At 40.8% G+C, this 18,521-nt stretch overlaps 1 protein-coding gene across 2 annotated transcripts in view; it reads left to right on the top strand.

The window, feature by feature from the left end:
* The first annotated feature begins 5,934 nt into the window (after positions 1 to 5,934).
* MIA2 (MIA SH3 domain ER export factor 2) overlaps positions 5,935 to 18,521 on the top strand; it is a 115,703-nt gene continuing 103,116 nt past the window's right edge. The window contains exons 1-3 of one of the 2 annotated variants that reach the window (XM_023189662.1): positions 5,935 to 6,247; positions 9,223 to 9,356; positions 12,905 to 12,991. In XM_023189662.1, the coding sequence (XP_023045430.1) occupies positions 6,133 to 6,247; positions 9,223 to 9,356; positions 12,905 to 12,991 (336 nt within the window). In that variant the 5' untranslated portion in view covers positions 5,935 to 6,132. The remainder of the gene's footprint in view (positions 6,248 to 9,222; positions 9,357 to 12,904; positions 12,992 to 18,521) is intronic. The other variant, XM_023189663.1, reaches the window with a different exon arrangement.

The following is an 18,521-nucleotide window of genomic DNA, read 5'->3' as shown; positions in this document are numbered from 1 at the left end:
TCAAGTGATTCTCCTGCCTCAGCCTCCTGAGTAGCTGGGTTTACAGGCACATGCTCCATGCCCAGCTAATTTTTGTATTTATTTATTTATTTTTTTAGTAGAGACGAGGTTTCACCATGTTGGCCAGTCTGGTCTCAAGCTCCTGACTTCAGATAATCTGCCTGCCTCAGTCTCCCAAAGTGCTGGGATTACAGGCGTGAGCCACCGCGCCTGGCCAAGGCCATTTTTTTCTGACATACTCTAATGCATTTATATGCCTTCTTTATTTTTTTCTTTAAATCTGGGGTAATGAAGCTTCAGACAATGAAGTATAACCTCCTCATTAATTCTTTCCTCTGCACAGTAATTCTGTCTCCCCACTCCCCTCGTCTTAAGTCAAATGTCACTCCAGTGATGCCTTCCAAGACAACCTTATCCAAGTAGACATTTTTCTCCATAATAACTTATCACTACCTGAAGTTATCTTGTTCATTTGTTTACTTGTTCTTGTCTGCCTCCCTTCAAAAGCATGCAAGGTCTATGAGAGCTGGAACTTCGTCCTGTTCATTCCTATATCTCCAGTCCCTAGAAGAATGCCTGACACATCATAGGCATTCAACAAATAATACCTATCTTAGAAGTGAGATTTGTATGCGAGATATTAAGCCCACTTGTTCAAAGTTGGTGCTCAACAAACTTTAATTTTCCTTCCTGTCTCTTGATGAGACTAATCCGTTTGGTTCCCTGATGAGCAAAAATCACACACATATCTTGGATATAAAGAATGCTGCATATACTATTATTCTGAAACAACTTGAAAAGGAATAATGACAGTGTGTGGGGGTATTCTCTTTTTGCTACCCTTAACCCTTAATCCACTCTTAATTCTGCCATTCTGCTCAGTGTCCCTGGAACACAGACCTTTAGGACTGCTTCAATGGGTTCCATTATTTGCTGGCATTTGGCTGGGTTTGGCAAGTGGGAGGCTGCATCAGGAGGTCAGAAGGTGGGAGCAGGGTGAGGTTATCTTGACTGAGTTCCTTTACTGAAGACTTCAAGTTCCTGTTCGGCCGTCCTCTCCTAAGCTCTCTCCAGTCAGTGGTCACATTCCTGCCTACCTGGGTATGTTACATCCTTTGTTGGTTTCCCTTAACCCTGTCCCCACCTTTGTAAATAGTCCTTTTATTAAATTCTCCTAAATCATTGAGGAGTGCTATCTCCTTAAAATTGAATGTCCATCTGTTCCCTGGTAAAATTCTTATTGATACAGACAGAATGGGAAAAAGTGGGAGAATTACAATGTGATCTTCAACAACACAAAACAACAAACATAGGAAAAGCCATTGGCCGGGCATGGTGGCTCATGACTGTAATCCCAGTGCTTTGAGAGGCCTAGGTGGGTGGATAACCTGAGGTCAGGAGGCCGAAACCAGCCTAGCCAACGTGGCAAAAACCCGTCTCTACTAAAAAAATATGAAAATTAGCAAGACTCTGTCTCAAAACCAAAAAAAAAAAAAAAAAAAAAAAAAACACAACAACAACAACAAAAAAAAGGCAAGCCATGGAGTGACTGGCACAGATGATGCGTTAAGTCAAAATGTGCATGTTCTGTCATCTCCTCTTTTTGTGCCTGTGAATCACCAGCTTCTGAGGTTAGGTCCTCTAGAAGCAGATGCTAAGATAGAGTTTGGGGTTCAAAGGATCAAACCTATGAAAGGAAGTGGCAGATAGCAGGATTGGACAGAGTGAGAAATCAAATTGTAGTGCAGGCCTTACAAAGACTCAGTCAACCCAACAGGAAGCTCTGGGTGAGAAATGCCCATCAGGTTGTCCCACATGAGGCTGAAATGACTCTGCCTTTGTACTCTCTTGTTTATTCACTAGATTCACTAGATCACTCAGGAAGGGGTGAGCTTGGGTAAGGGCATAGGCCAAATGATCCTGAAATGCAGGCTCTATTAGATTTTTTTGAAGAATATGAAAATCTTAGCTCTGAGAGAGCAGGCTTCCTACTGATCATTGATTTTGGAAAACAAACTTCCTTTACTTAGGACCTTGAAAGCAAAAGTCCTTCCTTCACTTTAGCTTGCTTAGGAGCTGGGTATTTGTCTCTGCAGGCGCTGGTATAGGTCTCTACAGCTGAGGCAGGCCCTGACATAGCTGCTAGTGGAGGCTGTTTACTAACTGTACTCCCTGTAGCTGGGCAGAAAGTACTATCTTGGAGAGGGGATATGGAGGGCCATCTCCATGCCTTCCCCACAAGACTAACATCTTAATCTCTCCCGGGTCTTATCTCTCACTGCACACACATCATACCATGGGAACTCTTTCCAAAGGCTCTATCCTCATCCATAGTAAAATCCCTCTAGATTAATCAGTTCTCGTCATCCCAAGTACCTTCTAATTAAATTTCCCTGTCTTATAAGTTGCCAGAGTAACAGGCAGGTGTTGAAGAAAATATGTTCCCACTTTAGGAAACCTGAGATACTAAGAGAGAAGACTGTACTATATAGTATCAGAAATAACATCACCAAGCGGTAGAAGGACAGCATTCATGATTCTGTCTTTATATTCTCATGGAAAGGGTTGCTCTGTGATTCTATCTCTAGGTACTGAATATGTGTGGCTTTGAGGGTTCATTTTATTATTATTATTATTATTATTATTATTTTTGAGACAAAGTCTTGCTCTGTTGCCCAGACTGGAGTGCAGTGACACCGTCATAACTCACTGCAGTTTTGAACTGCTGGATTCAAGAGATCCTCCTGCCTTAGTCTCCCAGATAGCTAGGACTACAGCGTGTGCCACTATGTCTGGCTCATTTAATCTTTCTTTTTTTGTAGAGATGTGGTCTCCCTACGTTGCTCAGGCTGTCCAGGCTGGTCTTGAACTCCTAGGCTCAAGTGATTCTCCTGCCTTGGCTTCTCAAAGTGCTGGGGTTACAGGAATAAGCTGCCATGGCTGGCTGATGATTCATTTTTTAGCATTATGCAATAAGTACTCTTACTTCCCATATGGTTTGTGAAGAATAGTATAGGCCTTCCAAATCAGTATTCCTGGCTGAGTTGTGTTACCATGACACCTTCCTCAGTTTTAACATTTAGCATTACATTTGATGAATTTGATATATTCTGCAAAATGCATCAGCAATTAGATAATATCTGGCTAAGTTAATATGACTATTTTTTATAGTGAAAGTCACACTTTGGTTTCTTTTAACCAAATGCTCTTTTCCCTTTCATGTGCCATCTCCTCATCCAGCTTTGTTAGAGACAGTTCATCAACATTGTGCTAACACATTTTCAGATATCTGTTAAATTATAATTTAAATAATGATCTGAACATAAAATGAGATAATCTGAGTGCATTAAGTAGCAAGAGTGTGGGAGCATTTCTAGTAGGAGCAAATCTCTCCAGACCAGCATCTTAGGCAAAAATTTTCCTCCACTCAAATCTCCCTCAGGCCAATCAATACCAAATTTAGAATTTGCTGGGCTCTTGCTGTTGTTAACTTAGAACACGATTAAGTCAATTACTTCTGAATTTATCTCTAAATTCTTTATATTATCTTTAATATTTAATACAAAAAGAAGGAGAGTTAAACTACATTAATTACTAAATGTTCTTGATTTAATACTGGATTTGGTAATATGCAAATAACCCTGCAAATATGCAATATTACAAAATATGCAAATAACCCTGAGCTAAATTTTGATGCTGAAGAGCTGATCCTTCTTTAAATATCTTTAACAACAGAGCTAGTAGATTTGCAAAGGTACTTAATAAACTAACCTACATCTTTTTTTAAAAAATAGAGACAGGGTCTCACTGTGTCACCCAGTGTGACAATAGCTCACTGCAGCCTCAAACTCCTGGGGTCAAGCAATCCTCCCGCTTCAGTCTCCCAAAGTGTTGGGATTACAGGTGTGAGGCACCTGGCCTAACCTACACCTTTTTGTATGTGTTTGCATACCACTATGCAGTGCTCCGTTGCAATCCAAGTGATCCTGAAATGCATACTCTATCAGATTCTTTTGAAGGATATAAAAATCTTAGCTCTGAGAGAGCGGGTTTACTGCTGATCATTGTTTTTGGAAAACAAAGCCACAAACAAACTTCCTTTACTTAGGATCTTGAAAGCAAAAGTCCTTCCTTTACTTTAGCTTGCTCAGGGGCTAGGTATTTGTCCTATTTGTGTCAGGCACTAGAGGGGAGCGTGACATCATACGAGTGCTGGGTTCTGACCTGAGAATCAGAAGACCAACTGTATGCCCACTGGTATGCCCAAATACAGTGAAAAAGTATAGCAAAGGAGGGCTTAGACCAATATTTTCCAAAGAATGAAATTGGACAACCATGGTTTCTGAAAATCGACGGAGACCTAGAGTTTTTACCCAAAAATTTCCAATGTGGGATTTTGATCCTTTTTGAGTGACAATAACCTTCAAATGACTGGATTTTCATAGCTTTGTTATTTATTTATTTATTTTTCATTATGTTTTTTTTTGAGATGGACTCTCTTTCTGTTGCGCAGGCTAGAGTGCAGTGGCGCAATCTCAGCTCACTGTAACCTTTGTCTCCTGGTCTCAAGTGATTTTCCTATCTCAGCCTCCCAAGTAGCTGGGATTACAAGTGCCTGCCACAATACCTGGCTGATTTTTGTATTTTTAGTAGAGATGGGGTTTTACCATGTTGGCCAGGCTGGTCTTGAACTCCTGACCTCAGATGATCCTCCTGCCTTGGTTTTTCAAAGTGCTGGGATTACGGGTATGAGCCACTGGGCCCGGCTGATTTATTTTATTTTAAAATAATATATGGGCCAGATGTGGTGACTCATGCTTGTAATCCCAGCACTTTGGGAGGCTGAAGCAGGAAGATCACTCGAGTCCAGGAATTCAAGATCAGCCTGGCCAACACTGTGAGACCTCATCTCTACTAAAAATAAAATATTAGCCAGCTGTGTCCCGCATGCCCGTGGTCCAGCTACTCAGGAGGGAGAGGTGGGAGGATTGCTTAAGCCCGGGAGGCTGACCTGGGCTAGAGTGAGACTCTGTCTCAAAAACAAAACAAAACCAAAAAAGATATATGCTTTCTTTTTTAAAAAATAAAGCCAAACAATATAGAAAAAGTCAAACAATATAGGAAACTACAGAGAAGAAAATACCACCGGAAATCACACTATATACTTCCACCATGTGGGAAGCACTTATTCAGGTATCTTTCTTTCATTCTCTGTCCACTTACAGAAATATGCATAGAGTTTTTAAAACATGGAGTAATACTCTACCTGTTGTTTCTGGAGTAGTATTGTTGCAGACAGAGTGACATCTTTACACGGCAGATGACTTGATTCTTGGTGGTAAAGCAAGTGGTTGGTTGTAAGTATGGGGTCTCATCGTACCTAGGTTAACATTTCTTTTCCACTCACTATGTGTCATTGTGATTTAACCCATCTCTCTGTGCCTCAGTTTCCTTATATACAAAAGTGGGGATGATAATATTACCTACGTCAGAGAGTTGGTGTGAAGGTTAAATCAGATCAAATATTTAAGTACTTACTTAAGACAGTGCCTGGAACATAGTAAGTACTTACCACATTTTAACTATTTTTCTTAACTAAATAAGTTTTAACTTCATAGTAACAATAAGGGGTTTTTAAATATACAAGTGGAATCTTTTTAAAAATACTTTTCACCATGATATTTCAAAGCCATTCTTTTAACATAAATTATTACTCTTTTTGCACACACTATGTACATTATCCACTGAAATTAGTATTTGCAGGTAACTATGCTTTTGTGGAGACCTACTTAAAAACTATCTTGCTGAACACAAGGTACCTTTAAGTGAGACAGTTTTACATGGGCTTCCTTTATAAGACATTAGTCCAACTAAAAATCCATGTTAATTATTAAACCCTTAGGTTTTACAGGAATACCTGACACTGCAGATTGGAAACAGACAGTGTTTGTCTCTCAAGTTAAACCAACAAGCCGGTAGAAAAATGTAGTTATCAAGAAATTTTTAAAACTTCAACCCTTTTTCTCTTATATTTAGTAAAGAGAGTTAAATATCTCCTGTTTTGACTGACATCTCTAAAACCTGAACAATTGGCTTAAACCTCACTTGGGATTCCTGGTTGCTTGTTTTAGCATGGAGAAACTTGGCGTTCACAGAATCTTTCTTCTGGCTATTTCTCTGACAAAGTGTCTGGAAAGTACAAAACTGCTGGCAGACCTGAAAAAATGTGGTGACTTGGAATGTGAAAGTAAGTTTGCTTCCCCCGCTTCTTCTCCTCCTAAACTGAGGCTCTGAAATGACATAAAATCTTATTGTGGTCATGCATGATAAAAAGGAATACTGATATCATTGAGAAATATTTGCATTATGAAGCATAGCTTGGTATAAAAAAGAAATGTTGGAAGCAAAGCATTTTGTGATAGTATTTAATGCAAATATACAAACAGCAAAAATCAGTCTGCTATAGAAATATATCAGAAGTTAAAATGATATTAATTTGTACCTCAAAAACAAACTAATCAGCCCTTTCACTGTTTTTAAAGATAAATCTGGGAGTCTCTGAGCCTATTCTGGCTCAGAAGGCTGCCCCATTAAAAAAAAAAAAAGGGTAAATCTAATTGATTCATATAAAAAAAAGACATCAGGCTAATTTGATAGTCCTTTATTTACGAAGACCTTTTACTTTTTAGTTTCTGTTTCACACACAGAACTTTCTGATTCTCATGACGTTCCTAAAAAGTGTTCTTATTTCAAACCATCATGATTTATTCTTCTAAACTTTATCAAATGTTAATCATTTCTGTGTTATTTATTATGTAAAAATACTGAAACCAGAGTTAGAATATAAATTTTTTATTTGTATCATTGAATATAAAGCTTTCTTTACTGTAAATGGAAATTAATTTCCATTCTATTAAGAACTAATTTTCTGTTATTTTATGGTGCAAAATAAATTACACCCCAATATATTAGAGTTGCTTTAAATAAGTTATTTTTCCTTTTGTTTTTATGTTATAATAAATATGTATTTTTTCTCTCTCAGCAAAATCAAGAGTTGCTTTAAATAAATTCTACCTTTTTGTTTTGTTTTTCTGAGACAGAGTCTTGCTCTGTCACCCAGGCTGGAGTGCAATGGCACGATCTTGACTCACTGCAACCTCCGCCTCACAAGTTCTCCTGTCTCAGCCTCCAGGTGCACACCCGGCTAATTTTTCGTATTTTAGTAAAGACGGGATTTCACTGTGTTGCCCAGCCTGAGCTCAGGGAATCCACCTGCCTCAGCCTCCCGAAGTGCTAGGATCACAGGCATGAGCCACTGCGCCTGGCTGTGAGAATTACTTCTAATTTGTAACATGAAAATTAAAAATGGAAAACATTATTAGTATAAACATAAATAATTTATAAGTAATAATTTTGAGTAAACATTCTTCCTTAACTTTTTGGACATATAATGTAATATATTATATAGAGAAGTTTGCTAGATGATGTTTTATTATCACAATAATCTTCTGGCTGGGTGTAGTGGCTTGCACCTCTAATCCCAGCACTTTGAGAGGCTGAAGTGGGAGGATCACTTGAGTCCAGGAGTTTGAGACCAGCCTGGGCAACATAGTGAGACCTCATCTCTACAAAAAAATCAAAAAAGTTAGCTGAGCATGGTGGCATAAGCTATAGTCCCAGCTACTAGGGAGACTGAGGTTGGAGGATGGCTTAAACCTGGGAAGTGGAGGCTGTAGTCAGCTATCATTATGCCACTGCACTCTAGCCTGTGCAACAGAATAAGACCCTGCCTCAGAAAAAATATATAAAGAAAAAAAAACTTTCTTTCCCTCTTTATATTACAACACCATTTTAGTTTCCTTAAGGCCAGACATAGAACCTGAAAAGGGAACATTCAAATTTATAGAAATTTATAATGTTATTTTAACTTTAATTGCATGACAATAAAATATCTTGTTTTACACATGTCAGATAATATGGTGTGTATATTACTTCATGTGTTGAACTGCTGAATCTGGCATATGTGGCTGTGATTCGTTCATAGTTATTGAGGGCCTACTACATGTTGGGTTGGACGGGGGGCAGGTGCTATGCATCTAAGGGGAATAAAATGAGATGTAAGATAAGTTTCTTCCCCTTCAGAAAATTTAATTTTAGTGAACGATGACAAGACAGGTTAAAATGAAACAGTAAATAATGATGCAGCCTAGTTAAGGTTAATAGGTAATATTAGAGTTCAGAGAAAGGGCAATTGGAGTAGGTTGGAATAATCAGGCTGCCTCACAGAGGAAGCAGGACATGACTTAAGCATGAAGGGGCAAACAGGTGTCTAGACTGGGAAAAGGACAGAAAGAAAAGCTCAGAATAAGGAAGGAGATTTTGCAGTGAGAAGAACCTCGGAGCAAATCGGGCTCCACTAGGGTTGTGTGACCAATTCTCTGAGCCTTCACTAAAGACTCATTTGTTAGACTGAGATGAAATGATTTACCTCACAGATCTGTTTTGAGGATTTAATAAAATAAAAATATGAGAGCAATTATCATAATGTCTAGAGTATGGTAAGTGCCAGGAAGAAAACTGATTATCTTTTTTCCTTTCCTACAGACTAGAGAATGATAATGATACGTTCCAGGGACGATGGATAAACAAGCTTGAGTGTAGCCAAGTCTGTGTGAAGGGATAGGAGGAGGTCCTTTCAAAGAGAGAAATGGGACCAGGTTATGGACAGCCTTGGATACCAGGTCCAAAGGCTTAGACTCGCTAAGGCTACGTAGGTTTTTTTTTTTTTTTTTTTTGAGACGGAGTCTCGCTCTCTCGCCCGGGCTGGAGTGCAGTGGCCGGATCTCAGCTCACTGCAAGCTCCGCCTCCCAGGTTTACGCCATTCTCCTGCCTCAGTCTCCCGAGTAGCTGGGCCTACAGGCGCCCGCCACCTCGCCCGTCTAGTTTTTTGTATTTTTTTAGTAGAGACGGGGTTTCACCGGTTTAGCCAGGATGGTCTTGATCTCCTGACCTCGTGATCCGCCCGCCTCGGCCTCCCAAAGTACTGGGATTACAGGCTTGAGCCACCGCGCCCGGCCGCTACGGAGGTTTTTGAGGCCGTAAATGATATAAAGATATTAGCATTTGGAAACATATAGGATGGATTGAAAGAGAGCAAGATGAAAGGGGAGAAATAACATTTTAATTTAATGTGTGTGTTTTTCTTTACATGTTTTACATAGCTTTAATAAGCAGAGTCTCAGCCATGAGAGATTACAGAGGACCTGACTGCAGATACCTGAACTTCACTAAGGGAGAAGAGATATCTGTTTTTGTTAAACTTGCAGGAGAAAGGGAAGATTTGTGGGCAGGAAGTGTAAGTAACTACTTTTAAAAATTGAATGCAGAATAAATGACCAACTTGCACAAGGATTCCTTCCTTTTCTTTTCTTTTCTTTGGAAACAGGAAACAGGGCCTGACTCTGTTGCCCAGGCTGGAGTGCAGTGGTGTGATCACAGCTCACTACAACTTCCAACCTCCATGTCCTGAGTTCAAGCCATCCTCCCACCTCAGCCTCCCGAGTAGCTAGGACTACAGGTGTGTGTCACCATGCCCGGCTAATTTTTGTATTCTTGATAGAGACAGCATTTCACTCTGTTGCCCAGGCTAGTCACGGACTCCTGAGCTAAAGTAAACTGTCTGCCTCGGCCTCCCAAACTTCCAGGATTACAGGTGTGAGCCACCTCACCCAGCCAAGGATACCTGCTTTTCATCTTTAAAGAAACGTTAAGAATTTCAAAACATAGTGTATATATTAAAAACCCTTAACATATTTAAACAAACAAAAAATGGTCATGTTCAGTGGTAGTTCCAATATTTCTATAAAAGAGGCTTTTTGGGAAGGCAGTATGGTTGGGATGGAGGGCTAAGAGAATGCCTTGAATTCTTGAATTTATTTTACATAGCATGCATCATTTTTAAAATTAAATTTTTATATTTATTTGGAGGGACTTCATATTATGGGATGGCTAGGCAACCCCAGTCATTTATTGGTGCTGCCAAAGGTCAAGGTTTTTTTTTTTTTTCATTTTTGTTGTTGTTGTTGTTGTTGTTTGTTTGTTTTTTGAGACAAAGTCTCGCTCTTGTTGCCTGGGCTGGAGTGCAGTGGTGCAATCTCTGCTCACTGCAACCTCAGCCTCCCAGGTTCAAGCAATTCTCCTGCCTCAGCCTCCTGAGTAGCTGGAATTACAGGAGCATGCCACCACACCTGGATAATTTTTGTATTTTTAGTAGAGATGGGGTTTCACCATGTTGGTCAGGCTGGTCTCAAACTCCTGACCTCAGGTGATCCACCTGCCTTGGCATCCCAAAGAGCTGGGATTACAGGTGTGAGCTGCTGCACCCCGCCAATGGTCAAGTTGTAAAGAGACTGCAAAGTTTTAGTTAATCAGATTAAAAGACATTTCTTTCTGAGCAAATGAAGGGCTGAGTTGTTATTGAAGAGATCCCCAGAAAGGTTGGTAGCCTAGGGAAGCTAGGTGTATAAGTTTTGTTTGTTTGTTTGTTTGTTTTTGAGACAGAGTCTTGCTCTGTCACCCAGGCTGGAGTGCAGTGGTGTGATTTCAGCTCACTGCAATCTCTGCTTCCCAGGTTCAAGCGATTCTTCTGCCTCAGCTTCCTGAGTAGCTGGGATTACAGGTGCCTGCCACCACGCCCAACTAATTTTTGTATTTTTAGTTGTGACGGGGTTTCATCATGTTGGCCAGGCTGGTCTGGAACTCCTGACCTCAGGTGATCCACCTGCCTTGGTCTCCCAAAGGGCTGGGATTATAGGTGTGAGCCACCGCACCTGGCCCTGCTACGTGTGCGGTGGCTCACACTTGTAATATCAGCACTTTGGGAAGCTAAAGTGGGCAGATCACTTGAGGCCGGGAGTTTGAGACCAGCCTGGACAACATGGCGAAACCTCATCTCAACTAAAAATATAAAAATTAACTGGGTATAGTAGTGCATGCCTGTAAACCCAGCTCCTTGAGAGGCTAAAGTGGGAGGATCGCTTGAGCCCGGACGTAGAGGATGCAGTGAACCGTGATTGCACCACTGCACTCCAGCCTGGGTTACAAAGTGAGACACTGTCTCAAAAAAAAAACAAAAAACAAAAAAATAAAAACAAACAAAAACAAAAAAACAAAAAAGACAACCCAGCTGAGAGAGCCTTTTATTTGGCCCAAAGCTTTAGTATGCTGAAATTCCTAGAAGGTTAAATCATCTCTGAATATGTAACATGGGAAAAGTAATGATTAATACTTTCCATTGAAAAAAGGTTTCTCTTTGATTGTATCAATATGGTTTATAATGCAAAGGTGCTATGATAAGTAGTTTTGCTCCCAAGCTGAACAAACATGATAGACTTGATACATATATCACTTCCATATTACATATGCACCAGACCTCTTTTTTTGTATAGCCCCTGTGGTCACTGTTTGAAGAAGCAGATTTTATTTAAAAATTCTCCTTTACCATCAGGGGCTGTAGGACTGGACTTCTAATTGTCACTGGCCAGAATTGCTTGTCTGGCCTCTGCAGTTCTCAACTTTCCCTACTGCTTCTGGTGCCTTTAAAATGCCAGTCTGAGGCCAGGTGTGGTGGCTCATGCCTGTAATCCCAGTTCTTTGGGAAGCTGAAGCAGGAGGAACACTTGAGGCCAAGTGAGACCAGCCTGGGCAGCCTAGCAAGAATACACACACACACACACACACACACACACACACAAATTAGTGGGGTGTTTACATGTCTGTAGTCCTAGCTACTTCGGAGGCTGAGGGAGGCTGAGGCAGGAGGACAGCTTGACCCAGGAGTTAGAGGTTACAGTGAGCTATGATTGCACTGCTGCACTCCAGCCTGGGCAACAGAGCAAGACTCTGTCTCTATTAAAAAACGAAAATGAAAAAATTATCTATGTCTTGAATTCATTGGAGGCATCCAATGCAGCCGTACAAAAAGTGACATCTTAGGTGTCATAAAAGGCAAAGAAAGCATTCTTTTTTATTTACTGTATGTGAACATAATGGTTCCACATAAAAGCAGTGTTTGATGTGTGAAGCCAGGGCAAAGTTTTAGGCACATTTACTTTTGTGCATTTGATGTTTAGTTCAGGCAGTTAGCTGTTTAAGAAACCACACTATGGACCCACAGGCTGTCAGTTTCCAAATAGTTACAGCTATGGAGAGCTGGACAAATCACAGTTGAGGTACAATGGTGCTGGATTAGAGGACCAAAAGAAATATGTTCTTTAAAACTTCAACAGGGTTAGGAAATGGGCTGAGGGTGGCTGTGTAAAACCTTCACCCTTGGGGGACAATCTGCCTTGCTTGAACTGGATTAAGAAGATCTCTGTTATTAAGGTAGCCCCAGAAAAGTAGAATGGAACCAAATCCTCCCTGGAGGACTTGTAGACCTTTACTATCTTGATGAATCCATTTGTGGCCCTTCAGAGTTTACACCGCCTGTCTGATTTTAACATCCTGAAAACATTGAATATGTCACTACTCCATCTAGCTTGGCTACCGCCACCATTGCCTTGCCTTTTGATATCCCAGGTCTACTCGTGTAAATCTGCAGTTGACCTGGACGGGAAAGGTTGTTAAAGAACAGAAAAAGGAATAAAATGAGTAAGTGGAACAGGTTTCCTTCTGAAGTTCGAAACAGTGACATTTTACGATTTGGCTCTTTGTTCCTTAAATAAATGCTCTTCTTTTGAATAACAAAATAATATGATTTTACTCTCTTTTATATGGAAATTGATAGTCAATGTTTGCGATTTGGAGTAGATGAAAGCCAAGGACATGGGACAAAATTAGGTTCAATCATTATTATTGCTTTGATCATTCTTCCTCGATGATCTTTGTTCTTCATTTTGACAGAAAGGAAAAGAGTTTGGATATTTTCCCAGAGATGCTGTCCAGATTGAAGAGGTGTTCATATCTGAGGAAATTCAAATGTCAACTAAAGTGAGTAAACTCATTCTCAGTTGTTAATTGACTTTAAAATTTCTTGGTTAAAACAGTTTTCCCCAGTATCAGTGCCTATTGGTTATGTACCTTTTATAGTGAATGCATGAAATAGTTGACCTGAGAACTTGCTCTAGGAATAGCTTGAGTATCTGAATAAAATTAAGTAAGACAAATTTGGTGACAGTAAAATATTTTGCTTTCTGAAAAATTAACAGACAGGCAGTAGAGTGTAGTTGTTAAGAGCATGGATTCTGGAGATGGACTGAGTTCAAAGTCTGACTCAACCACTTACAAGCTATGTGGCCTGGTATGCCTCAATTTCCTTATCTGTAAAATGGAGGTGCTGAGTATAATACAGTGGTTCACATATACTGAAGAATAAATGAGTATATGTAAAGTACATAGAAGAGCACTAAGTGCTCAGTAAGTGTTAGATATTATTACTAATGCTATTGTCTTACTAAGATAAAAGTTTATTTTCCACCACACTCCTTAGTCTCCTATCTGCACATCCTCTTTTGCTGTTGGAGTTTTTCATGAGCATGATAATGTTGGGCTTCAAGGGAATCAGGAGGTGACTTTTCAATTAATAAACTTGGTTAGCCCATTTAATTCAGATTCTAGCTTAAGCCAATTTACCTTAAATGAGGTCAGTGAGAAGGGAGTCTATCTAGTTAAACAAACTGCCTATTTTCTGGCTCTTTCCCATCACAAACTCTGGGATTAGCTGTCTATTTACTGTATAATAATTGGTCCTGTCAGTTCTATTTCTAAAATATATCTGGAGTATATTGTCTTCTCTTCAATTCCATTTTCATTATCGCCCTAATTCAAGGCACCATCATCTCTTGGTTGGAACGCAGTGGTACAATCAAACTGTACTACAGCCCAGAATTCCGGGGGCTCAAGCAATCCTCCCATCTCAGCCTCACCAATGGTTGGGACTACAGGTGTGCCACCACAAGCGGCTTCATCTATTGATTAGAATACTACAATAGCCTTCTAACTATACTCCTTGTCTATACTTTTGCCCTTTTCAATCCATTCTCCAAATAATAATGAATCTTGTAAAAACGAAAAATCAGATTATGTCATTCCTTTAAAGCCCTTTAGTGGCTTTTCACTGGACCTGGAATAAAACCCAGACTTCTTACCCTGGCTTCACAGTCCCACATGATCTGCTTCTGCCTCCTTTGCTGACTCTGTCTCTGGTGCCATTCTCCTGTCACTCACCATGATCCTGGCCAATCTGGACTTTTGACTGTTCTTAGAACATGCCAAGCTCTTTCCCAGCCCGGGGACCCAAACAGGCTATCTCTTCTGGCTGGAATGCTTTCCCCAAACACTTCACTTGGCTAGTTCTTTCTTATCCTTTAGGCCTGAGATTAAACATCAGTGCCTCCTAGGAAACTTTTGGAAGCAAAGGATATATTTTAATATCTGGATTGTGGTGATGGTAACACAAATGTATACATTCATTATATGCAGTTTATGTATACCAATTATACCTCAATAAAACTGAAATGAAAGTATGTTGAGTTTGAAAATTAAAAATAAAAACCAGTGCCTTGGAGAGGCCTTCCATGATGATTCCAAAGGAATTGTTGCTTCTTAATCACAGTTTTCTGTTTGTTTCCTTCATAGCACTTATTGCAATTTTTTTTTTCTTTTTCTTTTTTGAGATGGAGTCTCGCCTCTTATTGCCCAGGCTGGAGTACAATGGCACAACTCTGCTCACTGCAGCCTCCATCTCCTGGGTTCAAGTGATTCTCCTGCCTCAGCCTTCCAAGTAGCTGGGATTACAGGGGCCTGCCACCATGCCCGGCTAATTTTTGTATTTTTAGTAGAGACAGGGGTTTCACCACGTTGGTCAGGCTGGTCTCGAACTCCTGACCTCAAGTGATCCACTCGTCTTGGCCTCCCAAAGTGCTGGAATTACAGGTGTGAGCCATCGCACCCGTCCTCATTTATTGCAATTTACAATTAGTTTTTTCTATTGTTTACTGCAGAATCCCAGCACCTAGCACAGTGCCAGGCATAAAGTAAGTGCACAGATGCCCCAAATTCTTATGTGAAGTTCCCTGGGAAACAGATATTGAAACAAATCTTTGCATCCAAGAAGTTTGCTGGGTAGTTTGGGAATAGCACCTCTGAAGGAACAGAAGAAAAAGCAGGACTTGGCTGGGCACGGTGGCTCACGCCTGTAATCCCAGCACTTTGGGAGGCCGAGACAAACAAACAAACAAAACAACGAAAAAGAAAAATAAAAAAGAAGCATGACTGGGCAGACAGAGAAGCTGAATTGTGATGTAGTTGCAGTGAAGGTCTCTGCTGATTTCCTAAGGAGCTCTGGAGCTGGAATGGCCCTTCAGAGTTGTCTTTAATAGACAGAGAGGCAAGACAATTGGGCCTTTTATCCCCACATTTCTGGTTGTATTTGGAATACTGTAACTTTGGGCTGGGATATGCGAGTATTTACTAGAGATAGTTACTATTCTAAATGCTTGACTTATTTAATCCTCACAACACCTCGGTAGAATAGGTACTGTCATTATCCCTGGAGGATTCAAGGAGGAAAGTTCTCTCTGAAAGTCAGATGAAAAGTCAACTTGCAAAAGGAAGATTAATACATCAAAAGGCATACAAATTTATTTGATCACAATTTTACGTGACACAGGAACCTTCACAATGGAGAACCAGGCTGGGCGTGGTGGCTCATACCTGTAATCCCAGCACTTTGGGAGGCCAAGGCAGGTGGATCACCTGAGATCAGGAGTTCGAGACCAGCCTGACCAATATGGTGAAACCACATCTCTACTAAGAATACAAAAATTAGCCAGGCGTGGTGGCATGCGCCTGTTTTCCCAGCTACTTGGGAGGCTGAGACAGGAGAATTGCTTGAACCCGGGAGGCAGAGGTTGCAGTGAGTGGAGATCATGCCACTGCACTCCAGACTGGGCGACAGAGCAAGACTCTGTCTCAAAAAAACAAACAAACAAAAAAGAATGAAGACCCGAAGATACAGAGGAAACTGTCCATTTTTATGCTTAGCTTCAATAACGTATGGATAGCCATGTAGAGATATGACTGAACAAAAAGGGTATAATCTAATTCAGTAGACTGAGTGGGGGAACCCAGAAAGGCCTGTCTGTCTAGATTCTCCCTGGCTTTGCTGAGCATGCATTGCATCTTTCTGGTTATAGGGCAGGGCCTTCCCTGGAATGCGGGTCTTATGCCCTACAATCAAACAAGGTAGGTCAGAGAATTTGTGAATAGCTTTGCATAGAAAAGAGAAGGAAACATTAGAGTAATAATTTTAGATTATATGGCTGGCTTTGGAGAAAAGGGGTTCTTGTTTCTATGAGGTGCCTTGGGAAAGCGGGATTCTACTTTCTATGCCTAGCCTCGGGGGAAAATGAGACTGAAAGGTGGAGAATAGGAGAAGGTCAGAGAAGAATTTTGCTTCTGATGTCTTCATTTTGGGGGTATTTCTGAGCCCCAACATCCCCATCTTACAGAAGAAGGGGGCTGAGCCATAGAAAGATCATAAAATTCAACCAAGGTCACAGAGGTAGTAGATGGCAGGGTTGGGCATTGAACCCAAAGGGTTTGACTCCAGAGTCTGTTCTTAATCATGTACTAGACTGCAGTGCCAAGTATATATTGTAAAATTGCAATTCTGAAGTTTATTCTTTAAAAAATCTGAACTTTATCCTCATTTCATAATGGTAGTATCCAAAGGCAGCACACGTCACTGTTTCTAACATTCAGATTTAAAAAAAAAGTCTTCATCATGTTTCTTCTTAATGATTTGGTTGTTCTGTGAGATGGACAAGTAGATCCTCACTTCCATTGGCTGTATGCAATATCTCAATAAATGAAGCCAAATTGTTTCAGTGCAACTTTTTTTTTTTTTTTTTAAATAGGATCTAACTCTGTTGCCCAGGCTGGAGTGTAGTGGCACAATTATAGCCCACTGGAGCCTCAACCTCCCAGGCTCAAGTGATCTTCCCACCTCAGCCTCCAGAGTAGCTGGGACTACAGCGCATGCCACTACGCCTGGCTAATTTTTGTGTGTGTTTTTTTTTTTTTTGTACAGACAGAGTTTCTCCATGTTGCCCAGGCTGTTTATAAATTCCTGGGCTCAAGCAGTCTGCCCACCTCAGCCTCCCCAAACGCTGGGATTGCAGGCGTGGGCCACTACACCTAGCTAACTTTTTTTTTTTTTTTTTTTAAAACAGGATCTTGCCCTGTTGCTCAGGCTGGAATGAAGTGGTGCAACCATGGCTCACTGCAGCCTTGACCTCCTGGGCTCAAGTGCTCCTCCTGTCTTGGCCTCCCAAAGTGCTGGGATTACAGGCATGAGCCACTGTGTCCAGCCTTTTGGTGCAACTTTTAACCAGGTTTTCATGCTTTAGAGCAGAGGTCCAATCTTTTGGCTTCCCTGGGCCACATTGGAAGAAGAAGAATTGTCTTCTGCCACACATAAAATACACAAACACTAACATAGCTGATGAGCTAAAAAGAAATATTGCAAAAAAAAATCCCATAATATTTTTTAAAAGTTTATGAATTCTTGTTGGGCCACATTCAAAGCCATCCTAGGCTGCATGCAGCCTGTAGGCTGCAGGTTGGACAAACTTGCTTTAGAGTCTCTGGTCTGTCTGAGATATAACCATATGCTGTGAAATTCCCCCTCTGTCTTAGTCAGTGTTGTGCTGCTATAACAGAATACCAGAGACTGGATAACTTATAAAGAAAATAAATTTATTTCTCACAATTCTGAAGGCTGAGAAGTCTTGTTGTTGCAACATCTCATACTGGAAGGCAAGATGGGGAAAAAAGCTGGAGAGAGAGAGCAAGACAGGTGCTGAACTAGTGGTCCTTTTATAAGGGAACCCACTCCTGTGATAATAAGCCCGCTCACGCAGTAATGGCATTAATCCTACTCATTCTGCCCTTATGGAGTGGTCACCTCTCACCAGGCCTCATCTGTCAACAATATTGCATTTGGGATTAAGTTTCCAATATATGGTTTTTGGGGACACAGTCAAACCATAGAACCCTACCTCAAATCACTGCAAAGATGCATGTGTTCAGTCAGTGTGTTCTTAGGAGGTGCAAAATTTTGTGGATATGCATGCGTTTTCATGAGATTTTGTTTGCAGAATACACTGAAAGCATTGATTGTCTCTGCTTCTCAATAATTCCAACTATTTGAAATAAATTTTATTAATTTTTTTTTGAGACGGAGTCTTACTCTGTTACCCAAGCTGAAGTGCAGTTGTGCGAACTTGTCTCACTGCAACCTCTGCCTCCTGGGTTCAAGCAATTCTCCTGCTTCAGCCTCCCGAGAAGCTGGGACTAAAGGTGACCACCACCATGCCTGGCTAATTTTTGTATTTTGTAGTAGAGATGGAGTTTCGCCATGTTGGCCAGGCTGGTCTCGAACTCCTGAGCTCAGGCAATCCACTCGCCTGAGCCTCCCAAAGTGCTGGGATTACAGGCGTGAGCCACCATGCCTGGC

The sequence above is a fragment of the Piliocolobus tephrosceles genome, chromosome 6, assembly GCF_002776525.5.
Source record: "Piliocolobus tephrosceles isolate RC106 chromosome 6, ASM277652v3, whole genome shotgun sequence".
Classification (NCBI taxonomy): domain Eukaryota; kingdom Metazoa; phylum Chordata; class Mammalia; order Primates; family Cercopithecidae; genus Piliocolobus; species Piliocolobus tephrosceles.
The sequence above is the reverse complement of the archived record's forward strand: the minus strand, read 5'-3'. Positions and strand labels throughout refer to the sequence as shown.